The 13895-nt window shown below is 37.8% G+C and overlaps 1 protein-coding gene across 6 annotated transcripts in view; it reads left to right on the top strand.

Annotated features, from left to right (window-relative positions):
• LOC127427196 (inactive rhomboid protein 1-like) overlaps window positions 1–13895 on the top strand; it is a 46535-nt gene that overhangs the window by 17499 nt on the left and 15141 nt on the right. For 3 of the 6 annotated variants that reach the window (XM_051674663.1, XM_051674660.1, XM_051674665.1), the window contains exons 2-4: window positions 2419–2569; window positions 3156–3298; window positions 4859–4972. In XM_051674663.1, the coding sequence (XP_051530623.1) occupies window positions 2450–2569; window positions 3156–3298; window positions 4859–4972 (377 nt within the window). In that variant the 5' untranslated portion in view covers window positions 2419–2449. The remainder of the gene's footprint in view (window positions 1–2418; window positions 2570–3155; window positions 3299–4858; window positions 4973–13895) is intronic. The other 3 variants (XM_051674664.1, XM_051674662.1, XM_051674661.1) reach the window with 2 other exon arrangements.

Raw genomic sequence — 13895 nt, 5'->3', positions numbered from 1 at the left:
AGGTTACTGGATTCTGGATAAGTTGGTTTGATCACCAGTGTAGTATGTGTGCTGAGAATAAGTCTACCATTTGGTCAAAACAGGATGATACAATATATATTGTATCTCTCTGTGATATGCTGTGCCATATACTGTGCTCCAAATGCACATTGCAGTAAAGTCAAGAGATGAAATTATTTCTGGGAAATACAGTGCATTAATGTATAAATATAAAAAAAGTAATTTTCTTTGTTTATATGGTTCATTGCTAACCTTTTTAGCTCAAACCTGACATTTCCACAACCATATTTGAATGTGTTTGGATAAAAATGTGGTCTGCAGTAGGATGTGGTGGGATTTTTCTCACAGGGTGTTATTTTTTAAGGATTATGTTTAACTTTCTGTAAAAACAAGTGCCCTGGTTTTCTTCAGAAAAAAAAGTGCCATTCATTCACGTGTTTCTGCCATGTAGTCAGTCACTGAGAGTGGCTTATCAACCTTGAGTGTCGTATAGCATTTGCCGGTTTTGGCTCGGGCATCAGGATCTTTGGAATACTGAGGAAGCAATTTTGAGCCAAAGGGTTAAATAATATTACAGGCTTTCTAATATTCAGCCCCATCTCTTTAAATTCAGAAAAGGGAACAGTAAGAGGCTTTCATTTGTCCTGTGGCCATCTGTCGCATTCAAGTCAGAAGTTCTCAGTTATATTTTCACTTACAACTGACTTAGTTACCTGTCAAAGCATACAAAAAATTGGGCAACTCTGAACCGTTTTAAATGCTTTTGTTAAATCCTGAAGTCTGTAGCTCTTTCATATTTTTGATTTGTCTATTCTTTGTACTCTGTCTTATTGAGTGTAGTGAAATTTACATTGGAGTATGATCTATGTGTGTATATAATTTAATACAGCAGGCCTATATACAGTATATTCAAATTATTTGATTTAGTTTCCCTTATGAGTCTTTGCCACTACTTTTAATATGGCACTTGCTCAGTGCTTACCCTTCAGTTTTCTCTGTGAGTGCCCACATTATTCCACATATTTGTTCTCAGCCTCATTGCTCATTCATATTAAAATTGAACATTAACACGCACAGATAAGGCTGGAGCTGAGCTATTATATAGCTCTTCAGTTGTGCATATTCTGTGTTTGTTCTTATTTGTTTGTTTGCCTGGCTATTTACGTTAGTTTGCAGCTTAATTAAATGCTTTTCATCTAAACTGACTTACAGTACACAAACAAGGAGAGACCCACTACAGTTAAAGGGAAAGACTGCTTCAGTCACCATTCACTTTCATTGTAGGCAAGAAGATGCAATGGAAGTGAATGGTAACTGAGTGAACATTCTACCTAACATCTCCTTTTGTGTTCCACGGAAGAAAGAAACTCATACGGTTTTGAAACCACATGAAGATCATTACTAGTAAATGATGACAGAGTTTTCATATTTGGGATCTATCCCTTTATGCACTTTGGTAGAGTAGAAATGTAATGTTAGTTACTTTGCAATTCTAGTCACTACGATTTAAGACTGAACTTACAGGCTTTGTCCCAACTATCTGACAACCTGCTTCCCACATCTTTCAGGAGGTTGTCTTTTATTACTGTAACAAGAAAACAACAGTTGGCCAATTCAAAGAGCTTTTCGTGATTCAGTGTCTAATAGAAATAAATATGTCTCTGCTCAGAAAGAACATTTTTGGATTGTGAAATAGAAGAATTTGCATCCTCTGGTGGAGGACTTGGGTGAAGCTTTTTTGCCACATGGCATACTTTCAACGAAGCAACTCATAATACCTATTATTCCAATGCAGCATTAGATGTATGCTGTGACGGTATTAAAGGCCACCATTAATTAATCTGTATAAATGCACATCTGCAAATCTGTATGCCTATCCAATTCTAAAGGCAATTTCAACGTTAATTTCAAAGGTGGAGTTGAAATATTAATTCAGTATTGCAACTGGGTGCAAAGTGTCAATCCCAAGAGCATGTAGTTTTACACTAATATGACTTGAGTGATGTGTGAATGGAGGACAGTCTCAGGAGTGCACCTTCATGACACAGCAACCAGATGGAAATGCGGATTATTGTGGCGTGTGTCTTACGTAAAACAGTACTCGTGTGTGTGTGTGTGTGTGTGTGTGTGTGTGTGTGTGTGTGTGTGTGTGTGGGCAGGTTTAAGTGGTTTACGAGGACATTTCTAGTGACTAGAAAAAATGCAGAACGTTTTTTGTGAGGGTTAGGTTTAGGGGTAGGGTTAGGGTTAGGGGATAGAATCTATAGTTTGTACAGTGTAAAAATCATTATGTCTATGGAGAGTCCTTATAATGATAGCTGCACCAACATGTGTGTGTGTGTGTGTGTGTGTGTGTTGTTCACCCATATCTGCGAGTATATGTAAGTTGAGTAGTTTATTTGACCCTGTTTGATCCAGCAGCTGGCTGGCGAGGGGAGAGGCGTCAGACATGTCCGAAGCTGAAGAAGAGAGCAGCAACAGCAGCCTGCAGAGGAAGAAACCACCCTGGCTCACACTAGACAACCCCAGGGCCCAGAACCCTGCGGAAGAGCACAATAACTTTCTACAGGTAGACGGCAGTCTCATGTTGCACTTTTGTAATGTATAAAAAATTTTTTTTACTTTGAAACACTTATAGTTGCCCCAAAAAGCATTGAACACTTAAAAATGCATGAATGTCTTTGTATTATTTTATATATATGTATATATATCACTTTTCAAGCAAAACAGTTTTATAAAAAACTTTTTTGTGGGGGTTAGCAGTTGGTTAAAAGTAAATGCAAAAGTGGCTCAGAAAAGTTATATGTGAAAAAAGGAATAATTTGTTTGCAGATAACACTTGATATTTTGTTATCTAATTAACTTAAATCAATACATTGTAAGTGTGACTGAAGTGCCCAAAAGTGTCTAAATACTCTTTGGGGCTGCTGAATATTTCCATGAGATAAAAAATTATTAAAATGCAATTCATTATTTGTGCATTCTTCTAAATTTCTCCTCACACTATGAACATACTGCACACTAATTTTCTTTATTGCATAATTACACTTTTTATTTAAGTACTGAAAACATACCAAATGTGTGCTGTGATTTCTTTAGTCTTCAGTTATGTCTTGGTCTCCTAAAAAACATTTTAATATTCTTCTGTCCTGCAGCCAGTCATGCGCAACAGCTTGTATCTGCGCAGTGCCAGTGTACCCACTGAAAATATTCAGCTCAGATGCCCGCCAATCGACCCCAATGCTTGTCGCAGACCCTCGGTCCTGCGCAAACCCTCCATCACCCAGACCATCAAGAGGTAAAATTATAAACACATATAGAGAATTTATTTGTAATGATCATTTGTCCTAAATTATTATCGTGTTCTAAACAAATCTGTCTTGTCTTTTGATGTGAACTGTGTCCCATTCTGCATAGTTGTGTCCTGTGTAATGCTGTGTTGCACTGGATCCTTTTGTTGTTGTGCCATTTGTCTGCTATAGTAATTAGCAAATGTGCCTGCAGGGATCTATTAAGTTATCTGGTCTTATTGCCATACAAACAGACACACACACACACACACACACACACACACACACACACACACACACACAAAGTAAACATTGACATTAGTATAGAAGCACAATAGAAGAAGTCCTTATAAGGATAGCCGCACTATCGTGTGTGTGTTTGTTATTTATTTTGGTGTCATATTTGATTTGCTCTTTATTATTACTATTTTCCTAATTTTAGAATAATGATAATGTTATCAAAATGCAATTATGGAAATATTTAATAGCCACCCTTTGCCTAGATTGCAGATCTGCACACTCTGGGCATTCCCTCAACCACAAGTTTTGTTTAAAAATGTAGGCACAATTTAAATTTGTCTACAAAACTAATTTCAAGCATTTAAGCACAAGCCTTTAGATCAGGTGGCTTTTCAGATCATAAAAAACAAAAAATCAGTCAAGGGTATCCAAACTTTTTAATAGAAGTGCATGTCATTGGTCTTTGCTATTTTGCAAGGAGGATTAAAAGGGATTAAAAAATTTTGGGAAAAGTTTTCCCAATTTATTTCAATGGGAAAGATGTATTATAATCTTTTATATAATATGATACTTTCTACAGTATACTGTGAATGAGCCAAAAGGTTCATGCATTATTAAAGGGTTCATGCATTATTTGTAATAAATAAAATGCTTGTATCTTTAGAGCGTGCATTGTATCTGTCCTCACTGCTCACTTAAATGCCTAAATGGCAAGTGAATTTAAAACATTTTACCAGGCATAAACATTTCTTACTGGCCATGAAACTGTATTTTCCTTTTTTATTTCAAATTATATAATAATGTCCTTATGACAATGGGATTATTTAGCTGTTTTTCCTTGTATATTTAATTCAAACAATGCAGGCCATTGTGTAACTCGAGATGAGGTTACCTGTCTCTCAATGAGACTGCAGCTAAAAGAACTTTCAAACACATTGTTTTACTTCTATTTACATTTTGTTGGCTTAATTCAAGCAATATTCGGTAAAAAAATTAAGAATGACTCTTTTATTTACTCCCCAAAACCACATTTTTACTTGCTTTTGGTGCTTGGTGAGTGGTCATTTTGAACCCTTTGTGCATCTTACTCTGCTTCAACGTCTGTTCTTTCTGAATGTTCTTTACAAAAGTAGTGTGATATAAAGTCTGTCCTCTTCGTTCACTTTTTAACCTCTTTTCTACTGCTTTCTAAAATTAATATAATTCTGTGAGCTTCTTAATTTATGTTTTTCTTCTGTAACTAAGCTGGATGCTTTCCTATCTTCTTTTTACCCCCTGTTTCCTCATTTGTCTTTCCTGATCCTCCTCACCTCACCCCTTTTTTTCAGCCCCACAGGGAAGAGGGTACGCTTTGAGCAGATGAGCACCATCCTGGTTAAAGATCAGAGTTTCTCATGTCTGGAACCCCCCAGACGTCAGTCACTGCCCCAAATCGTCCTCAGGTACCGTAGGACCAATATAGAATATAGACCCACTAAATTAATCTAATAGCAGTTTATATACTTTCATTCTATAGTGAGTGTATTCTATTTTTAATTTTACACAAGGTCTAGTTATTAAGCATTTATAAACCTGGTTCACCCACATGTATTGTAAAGGGCCAAATCTAATTTAAATAAGTAAGTAAGTAAAGGTTTCTTGCACAAAAAACACTCATAGTTTAGTTAAAGGTGCACTAAGTAAGATTTTGCTAGTTAAAAAACTTTTACACAGAGATGAATAACATTTTTTATAAATATGTTGAAAATGATGTACACTCGCTATAGATGAAGACTTCAATAAAACAAATGAAAGCTGTTTTATTTTACATGGAGCGGATCGCCCCCTCTTGGGCGCTGCCATGTTGACAGCACATGATAACCTGTGTCATGCAACTGACTTGAGTTAATACCACTAATAATGACAATAATAATAATTACATGTTTACTTTATATGGCATTTTCAGCCAATGCTGAAATAAAAGTACATGTAAACAAAACAAGCAAACCAAACAATAAAACAACAAGCACAATATACTTACTACAAACAACAGCTGTGCCCAAGTCAACAGTATAGTCCAGAGTGATGGTATGGTATAATAATAATTTTATTTATCACACATTTGCACACATACAGTGAAATTCTTTTTTTCACATATCCCAGCTAAGCTGGGGTCAGCCATGTTATGGCACCCCTAGAGCAGATAGGGTCAAGGGCCTTGCTCAAGGGCCCAACAGTGGTATCTTGGCAGTGCTGGGGCTTGAACCCCCAAACTTCTGATCAGTAACCCAAAACCTTAACGCTGAGCCACCACTGCCCCTAGGTGTTGATTAACAGGAGTGTGATCCACCAGACAGTCTGAACAGAATGAATGCAAGTGGAAAGATAAAATGTCCAAACAAGAGGTCCCTGCTGGAGTGATATAACAAACCGCTACCTGCAGCTCTCACGGATAAGCTGCATGACATCGAATGGCAAGCACGAGCACATATCGATGTTCACCTGGGGCAGAGAGCTCACAGGCTGCGGCTGCACAGTCACAGTCCAGCACGCAACAACGCACGAAAAATCGTTTGAATTGAACACAAGAATGTCCATTATAGGAATGTGCGTATTATGAGATGGATAAAAACACAGACTAAAGGGAGCAAAACAGAAGATAAACAAACATATTCAATGTAAAATGGCAGCATTTGGTAAACAAACTTCCAGTATCCAGGACGGTGGGTGTCACTATAGAGTCTAAGGGTACTTTCACACTTGGTTCGATTGCTTGGACTGAACCTGAGTTCGTTTCCTCCCCCTGCCCCCTCTGGTCTCTGTTCACATAATATTTTTTAGGTCCGAACCATGGTCCGATTACGTCATCAATGTGAGTACAAGCGGCAGCTGTTTACCACTGTATCCAGGTAACAACTCGAGAAGACGTCACTGTGTTAAGTGAAGTATTAATGTTTGTCTCTTTGGATTTACAACGAAAACTTGCCATGCACAGGACAACACTTGTGTTTGTCTGCCGCGAGCCCATGGATGCGTGGCAAGAGATGTGAAGAATGTGAGCTGCTCTCTGAAGGCGGTGTATTTGGACACAAGCAGGTGTGAGAAATGCATTATACCATAATAATTGCGATCGGGAGCCTGCAAAGACGCAAATTAACGTCATCACAGGCGGTTCAGTCCCGCGATTTGGTACGATTGTGTTCATATCAGCAGCGAACCATACTGGAGTTCACATGAATCGTACCTTTTCAAGCGGACCCGGGTGCAGTTCGCGGGTGTGCACCAAAGTTAGGAAAACAGCGTTCACACCACCAAACGAACCACACTTTGACGTCATTCAAGTCCGGGTGCGCACCATAAGTGCTTGTGTGAAAGCACCCTAAAACCACAAGTACTACTGGGACCGATGGCCGATGGCACCTTTAACATGACCATTTTCCACCCTCTTTCTAACCTTTAGAATTAATCAGGTTGTTGTTGCTTCTGTACCTTTAAGATTTCTCTTTGTAAATAACCTCTGTTATGTTTGGCTAACCACTTTGCATGCGTAGTAGTTCACACTGTCTTTTATAAGGGTGGGCCAAGTTGCTGAATATTAAAAATGTGTTGATGGTAAAATATGAGTGATCACATGTTGATGTGCTCATAGCTGTGACATCTAAACATTAAGATTTAGGAATGTGTCTCATTGTTTTTGCAGCTTATTTTCAATAATGATCTGGCTGGACTGTGGGGGGAATTTGAGTTTTGAAAGTACATCAAATACTTTTAATTCAACCCCACTGTTATGTTAGTTTAACTCACCCACATTTATTTTAAAGGTGCACTTTTTATGTTGCACTTAGCCGAGATGCTCCCATGAGCCATGTACAATAAATAGCTTTTATAAGGCTACTGATGTGATTGACGTCAACATCTTACAGTATGTGAGTCTACATGATCTTAAATATATTTTCAACAGTGCTATTCATTTCTTTATGTAAATTAATTTTAATGAGTGAATTTTTTTTACACATTTAGGATGAATTATTTAAAATATCACAGCTCTTTTGACAGCTATTTGCCATTTGAAAACAGACACAACCCATAACTATACTAAAGTACTCATTCTTTTCAGTGATATACAAGCCACTCCCTGATCATCCATAGTTCTTCATTTGGCTTTTAAAGAATATCAGAACACACACACTACTACACAAACATGAAAGAGAGCCCCTTTCTTCCTCTGCACAAACAACAGGAGTGCATCAAAGCTTTCCCATCTGCTTCTATTGGTTTGGCTGGTTTTTAAGCTAATCAACTGATAGTGTATTGGCTCTTCAGTCAGTGTGTCTGCCATCAAAGGAATATCTGAGCTTTGGGAGAAGAACATGTCACGGCAGAAAATGTTATTCACAATGGTTGAAAAGCAGTGCTTATGTGGGCCTCTTTTGGCTTTTTTCAACCTTGCCGCTGGTTGTGACTCATTCCCCATCAATGTAAACTTTGTTTTACAGGTTTGCTGTCTCTAGTTTTTATTCAAAGTTTAACAGCTTGGGTTTCTTACACTGGAGATTTTGTATGGTTAGGATTAGGGTTAAACCTTTAATTGAATGGTAAAAGGTCTGGTCCTGATTGCAGCTTATTCTGGTCAAGAACTGCCCACTTAGGCAGAAAGGCTGCCTCAGAAAGCTGAAAAATGCTGCCTTTGCAGTCTGTATATGGAGGTATAAAGGCATCAAGACATGTCCAAATCCAATGTTTGCATCACATCCTGTCTACTGAGATGACACTGCCTTCAATATTGCATAATGCTGCATGTGCAATTCGGTGGTCGGTTGAATTAATAGAAATAGCACAGCTGTTGAAGGAGTGGTTGAAAATAGTAAATTAGTTTTTACCAATTTAAATTAGCAAATTATTTGCTACCTATTTTACCAAGAAATAAGCACTGTAGTCACTAAATATTTACATAGTTATGTCTCAAGCTCACTTGAATTTGTTTTAGATCATTAGATATGACATTGCGGTGCCTTGGAAGGCTGTCTAAAACAAATTTCCTTCAGAGGTACCTTCATATGCAGAACACTGCCTGTAAAGCTTTTGCTATGTTTATGGGTAGATACATCTAAAATAGATTATTCCACAAAAAAGAAAAATATTGTAGGTAATGATGTGGCAGTCTCTATGAAGGGTTGTAAAAAAAACACCAGAACATTTTGGAAAAATATGCAGCTACTGCTCGTGGATGTCTAATTTACTTGCTACTACGAAAGTGCTTCAAACACTGAATAGATATTCTGAATATCTAATATCTGATACAATGAACCTGGTAAAATTATTCATCTGGCCAAAGAGCTGAAGTAGACAATAAGTTGAAGATTTAAATATTCATTTATTGGCTGCTTGTTGTCACTTGTGTGCTCTGTTTGGACATCTTTATGTTGACCCTGGGATAGGGCTATAGACCATTTCAAGGACTATTCGTCAGTTTAAGGAAGTAACATCTTTGATTCTTAAACATTTCCTACTACTTGTCAAACTCATTCAAACAACAGCGGGAGGCATTTAGTGACATTAACACGAATAACGTTAAAACCGTTAACACGATTGTCATACAATACCATTATTAAAATGTGGACCATATTGTTCAGTGACTGGATGATCTCTTGATTCCTGGAACTAATGGAAATTAAAGTGTTTAGATTGCCAAAGAGCAACCACAAAAGGACTGATGAACCGCAGTAGTGAAGCGAGATTGCTGGATACGTGCAGTACTAACAACTGTAACACACATCTTATATCTGATAGTTGAATAAAATTTATGCCAGCTAATTGTGAGTTTGACAGGTAGAGCCCTAAAAGTGACTATAGATTGCTCCGATTATAATAAATGAGGCATTTAATATTATATTAGTCACTTAACAGATGCTTTTATCCAAAACGACTTGAGGAACCTAACAAGCAATTTGTCACACAAGTCAGTATCTGCAGTATCAAACTGCTACGTTTTCAGAGTAGCTGGAGTAGTATAGAAGCTAGCGCAGAAGAAAGAGACAAGAAAATAATTTTAATAGTTAAAAAATAAATCCTTACCTAGTCCGCAGGTCACGCAGAGAGCTTCTTTGAACGGCTTCTTTGATTACACTGTGTAACACTTTTTTTTTCCTTTTTTTTTTTTTTTTTTTTTTTTTTTCTGGGTAGTAAGTGTTATTTCCTAATTGCTTATGCCTCAAAAGTATAGAAAATGTCTATTATTCCCCACAAACTTTGTTATTTGACCAGGACAGTGATATTTTGAAATGTATCTATTTCCAATGAGAAAACGGGATAATTGGTGTCTTTTTGTTCACATAAAGTCATGTGAACATAAAGTCATATTTTACACTTATGTAAAAAAACAACATATGAATCCAAATTAACATGTGTTTATACTGAAGTAATATTCAAAGCCATGCTGGTCCATAATGGTAACAAGTACCTGTCTCTTCCCCTGGCTCACTCGGTGCACCTCAAAGAGGTGTACATTACATTTACACTACATTTATGCATTTGGCAGATGCTTTTATCCAAAGCGACTTACAATGCATTTATTACAGGGACATTCCCCCTGGAGCAACCTGCCTTGCTCAAGGACACAGTGGTGGTGGCTGTGGGGATTGAACCAGCAACCAGTTCTGTGCTTTAGCCCACTACGCCACCACCACACCACTGCACTGATTACAACAGCATCAAGACCTTGCTGGACGCTTGAAGTAGGATGAGTACGGCTGGGAGGTCATTGGAGACTTCAAAATGGTGGCATTCCTGATGGGTCTCCAAGGCGGTTTTACCAAGTTTCCCTGCTATCTTTGCCTTTGGGACAGCGGAGACACCAAGGTGCACTACCACAGGCGGGACTGGCCACAGCGGACCGAGTTCTCTGTGGGGAGGAACAACGTCAAGTGGGAGCCACTGGTGGACCCCCAGAAGGTGCTGATGCCACCACTACACATCAAATTGGGCCTTATGAAACAATTTGTCAGCTGATAAATAAGGATTTGTCAGCTGATGTGAGCTCTAGCTAAGGAGTCAGCAGCCTTCAAGTACCTTCAAGACTTCTTCCCTAAGCTGTCTGAGGTCAAAGCCGGTGTCTACGTCAGACCACAGATAAAGAAGGATTTTGGATTCATATGTTGTTTTTTTCTGACTTTATGTGAACGAAAAGACACAAATTCACCCGTTTTCTCATTGGAAATAGGTAAATTTCAAAATATCACTGTCCTGTTCACAAAAGCAAAGTTTGTGTGGAATAATAGCCATTTTCTATACTTTTGAGGCATAAGCAATTAGAAAATAACACTTACTACCCAGGAACAAAAATTGTGTTACATAGTGTTATAATAGGAGCTATCCAATATTCCCGATCTTTCTGTTGAGGAAATAACTGTGAGCATCTAAACTACGATTCAATTTGATCTCCTCTTTCGTGTAGATGCTCAGTATCAACAACACGTCTGGATAAGTCACTTCAGGTAAACATTTGATGTTCTTTGAGAAAATATGTTAATTAACTCAGAGCCTTATTTAAAGGATCCAGTAATGATACTGGAAGTGCTTCAGAGCTAGTAGCATTCTAATTCCTTTGGTATTGTTTAAATCCTTGAAATGGTCTATAGCAGGACAGTGCATTTTGTTTTTAAAGAAAGAGTATATTAAAGCTGTGGTGGTTGTGCTCTGTAATAGGGTGTGCAGAAAAATGTAATTTCAATGTAATTCTACCATCTCCCCATCCAAACCCCAGACTACACCCATCTGTCATTGGCAAAACTATCCACAGTTCAGTGATTCATAATTGTCCAGACATATCAGTATTAAAGTATTGTTTGAATTACTTGTGAAATTGCTGTTTAAATTTCACCAGCAGTGTATTTGAAGGACAGAGCAATTTGCCATGGAAATATGCTCTTTACACTTGAAGACTCCATGACATCACTTGACAACAGTTTTCTGTCCTGTGTTGACGTATTTCCTATTGAAACAGGATGATTGGGTGGGACATATTGAAGGGCTTGTTGCTGTTTTTTAAAGTTTAGCCAATACAATTTAGTTATTACATCACAGCCATTAACCATGATTTGCTACTTGCAGGTTAGTTGCAGGTGGTATGAGGGGGAGGGACATTCTCATTCTAGAGTGCATTTGATTGGACAAAAATATGTGTAGTGCAGCATGAGTCATTTAATATTTTGGTCTGTTTTCCCAGAGGAGAAAACCTGCTTTTCAGAAAATCATGATGTCCCAGAGTTGCTTAGTCTATTCGTTGAGGAAATTGTATGATATGCATATGTGAGCGTTCGTGTGTAAACTGCGTATTTCTTTTAGTCCCAGTACTCACACTTACCTCATGTTTCAGCACGCCCCCTACCATCTCTCTCTCTCTCTCTCTCTCTCTCTCTCTCTCTCTCTTTCTCTTCTTTTAGCCAAAGGGGTTGGTATTTTACTGGATGTTTACACACACTCCTAAACCAAGACTGTGAGAGGAGGCGGCAGGAATAAGTTGAAATTTTGTTGGAGTTTTAGAACATGTGCTGGTGTGTGGAGACAAACCCAAAGGAATACAAGTGAATCAGTCATGGCTCGCTAGTCCTCTTTGACTTTTTGTGATGCAGGAAGTTGGAAGGGAAGATAAGGCAATATTTCACTCAGTGTAGAGGCTTCTGTTCCTCTCTCTACCTCGGGCATGACCTTCCTTGCCTCCTGGGATGAGTTAGACAGGTAGGTGGATGCAGCGCTGTGGCTAGAGGCTTTTTGACATTGTACAGTGTTTTTATGAGTGGTGAACCAATGAGTGGGGGTATTTGTGTAGTTCTGATCAAATAGTTGAGCTATTTTGATATGCATGTAACATCAAAGTACTTAGATGTTTTGAGGCAGCAGCATTTTTTAACTGTGGGCAACTGTGGAAATATAAACCATGAGCATAAAATTAAAGCTAATTAATGTGTTTTTTTGTTTGTTTGTTTTTTTTTAAATTCGGCGACAGTAGGTCGAAAGTTCTGCTGCTTAAATCGGTCTGTGCTTTCCGAACTTCGAATCATTGGTCCCCAGTGGCCGAAGGTGGAATCGTTGTTTAACGCATAGGCATGTGTGAGCTTCAGTTTTCAGGTGAAATGTCCACAGAGTGGCGCTAAAAGCAATTTGTATTTTTAGTGGTGAATGATGTAATACAGTCAACTGGAATGCATATTTTATATACTCTACCCCTAACCCAAACCCCAACCCTGAATCTAACCATCAGTGGACCAAAAATTTTATTTTAAAGTGAAAATGCAACCTCAGAATCGTGCTCACCATTGTTTATGTGAGCACAGTTACTTTCTGGTTTCCTTGGGACAAGAACCCATGTCTCTGAGGTTGCTCAGTTGATCAGTTGCACCACAGCAAAAGGTGATCATGTTTGATTTGATGCCAAAACATATGATCAGGGATGATGCTTTTCAGTAATACATGAACATATAGAAGCAACATGTCGATTCCCCATGTGATCATGTTGTATAGATCATCTTTGCCTGTCTGGTCCATTTTTAAATTTATGGGTAATTATTTAATTTTTTCCTGGAATACTTGATTCTGATCAAACGCAGCATTCTTTGTTCAAATATTGTTGTATAATAGCCACTAAACTGCATATTTTGCTGTTGTCTTGATTTTGTATACAGCTGTTTAACTCCATGGCCTCTTTCTTTTCACATAAAAAAATTATTTAAACCCAAATCAATATATCTTGTTCATTTTTATTTATTTATTTTATTTATTTACTTACTTTCTTATTTACAGTGTACAATCAGCCAGTCATTATAACAAAATAAACCCTCAGGGTGATACAGTTGGGATCCTAAGCAGTTTGTTGAGCTATTTTATTGTGTATTATGGTTGCTTTTAACTGAATATGTTCTTTCTCAAAACATTCTTACAAAAAAATAAAAATAAGTAAATAAAATAAAAACAGTAACAATAAGTGTCCCATAATCCTCTCTCCCCCTTTGCAATCTTACAAGGCCTCCCATCAGCTGGCCTCCCTTGTAATGATGCACAGTCTGACTCTGTTATTATAGAGTGTCCTTTACTCTAAACACTGCCGATATCCTCACTGTACTCCCAGCATTTACACATACTTCAAACACACACACAAAAACCTAGTGAGAAAGAGAGAGAGATGCTTACAGACTCTGTCCATGATTGTGTTTCAGAGTAAGAGGGGTTATTATTATTTATCATTTTTAAATAGTCGCTTAATCCATCAATGTTAAATAGTTATGGGTGCTCACATACCTGTATTATGCAATCTCCAAGGCAGAATGTGACTCAGAAAGAGTTAATAAACACTTGATTGTGACTGACCACAGATGTTTTGGAGGTCTCGTG

This window comes from Myxocyprinus asiaticus, chromosome 36 (genome assembly GCF_019703515.2).
Source record: "Myxocyprinus asiaticus isolate MX2 ecotype Aquarium Trade chromosome 36, UBuf_Myxa_2, whole genome shotgun sequence".
NCBI lineage: Eukaryota > Metazoa > Chordata > Actinopteri > Cypriniformes > Catostomidae > Myxocyprinus > Myxocyprinus asiaticus.
This window is presented reverse-complemented; position numbering and strand designations above follow the sequence as displayed.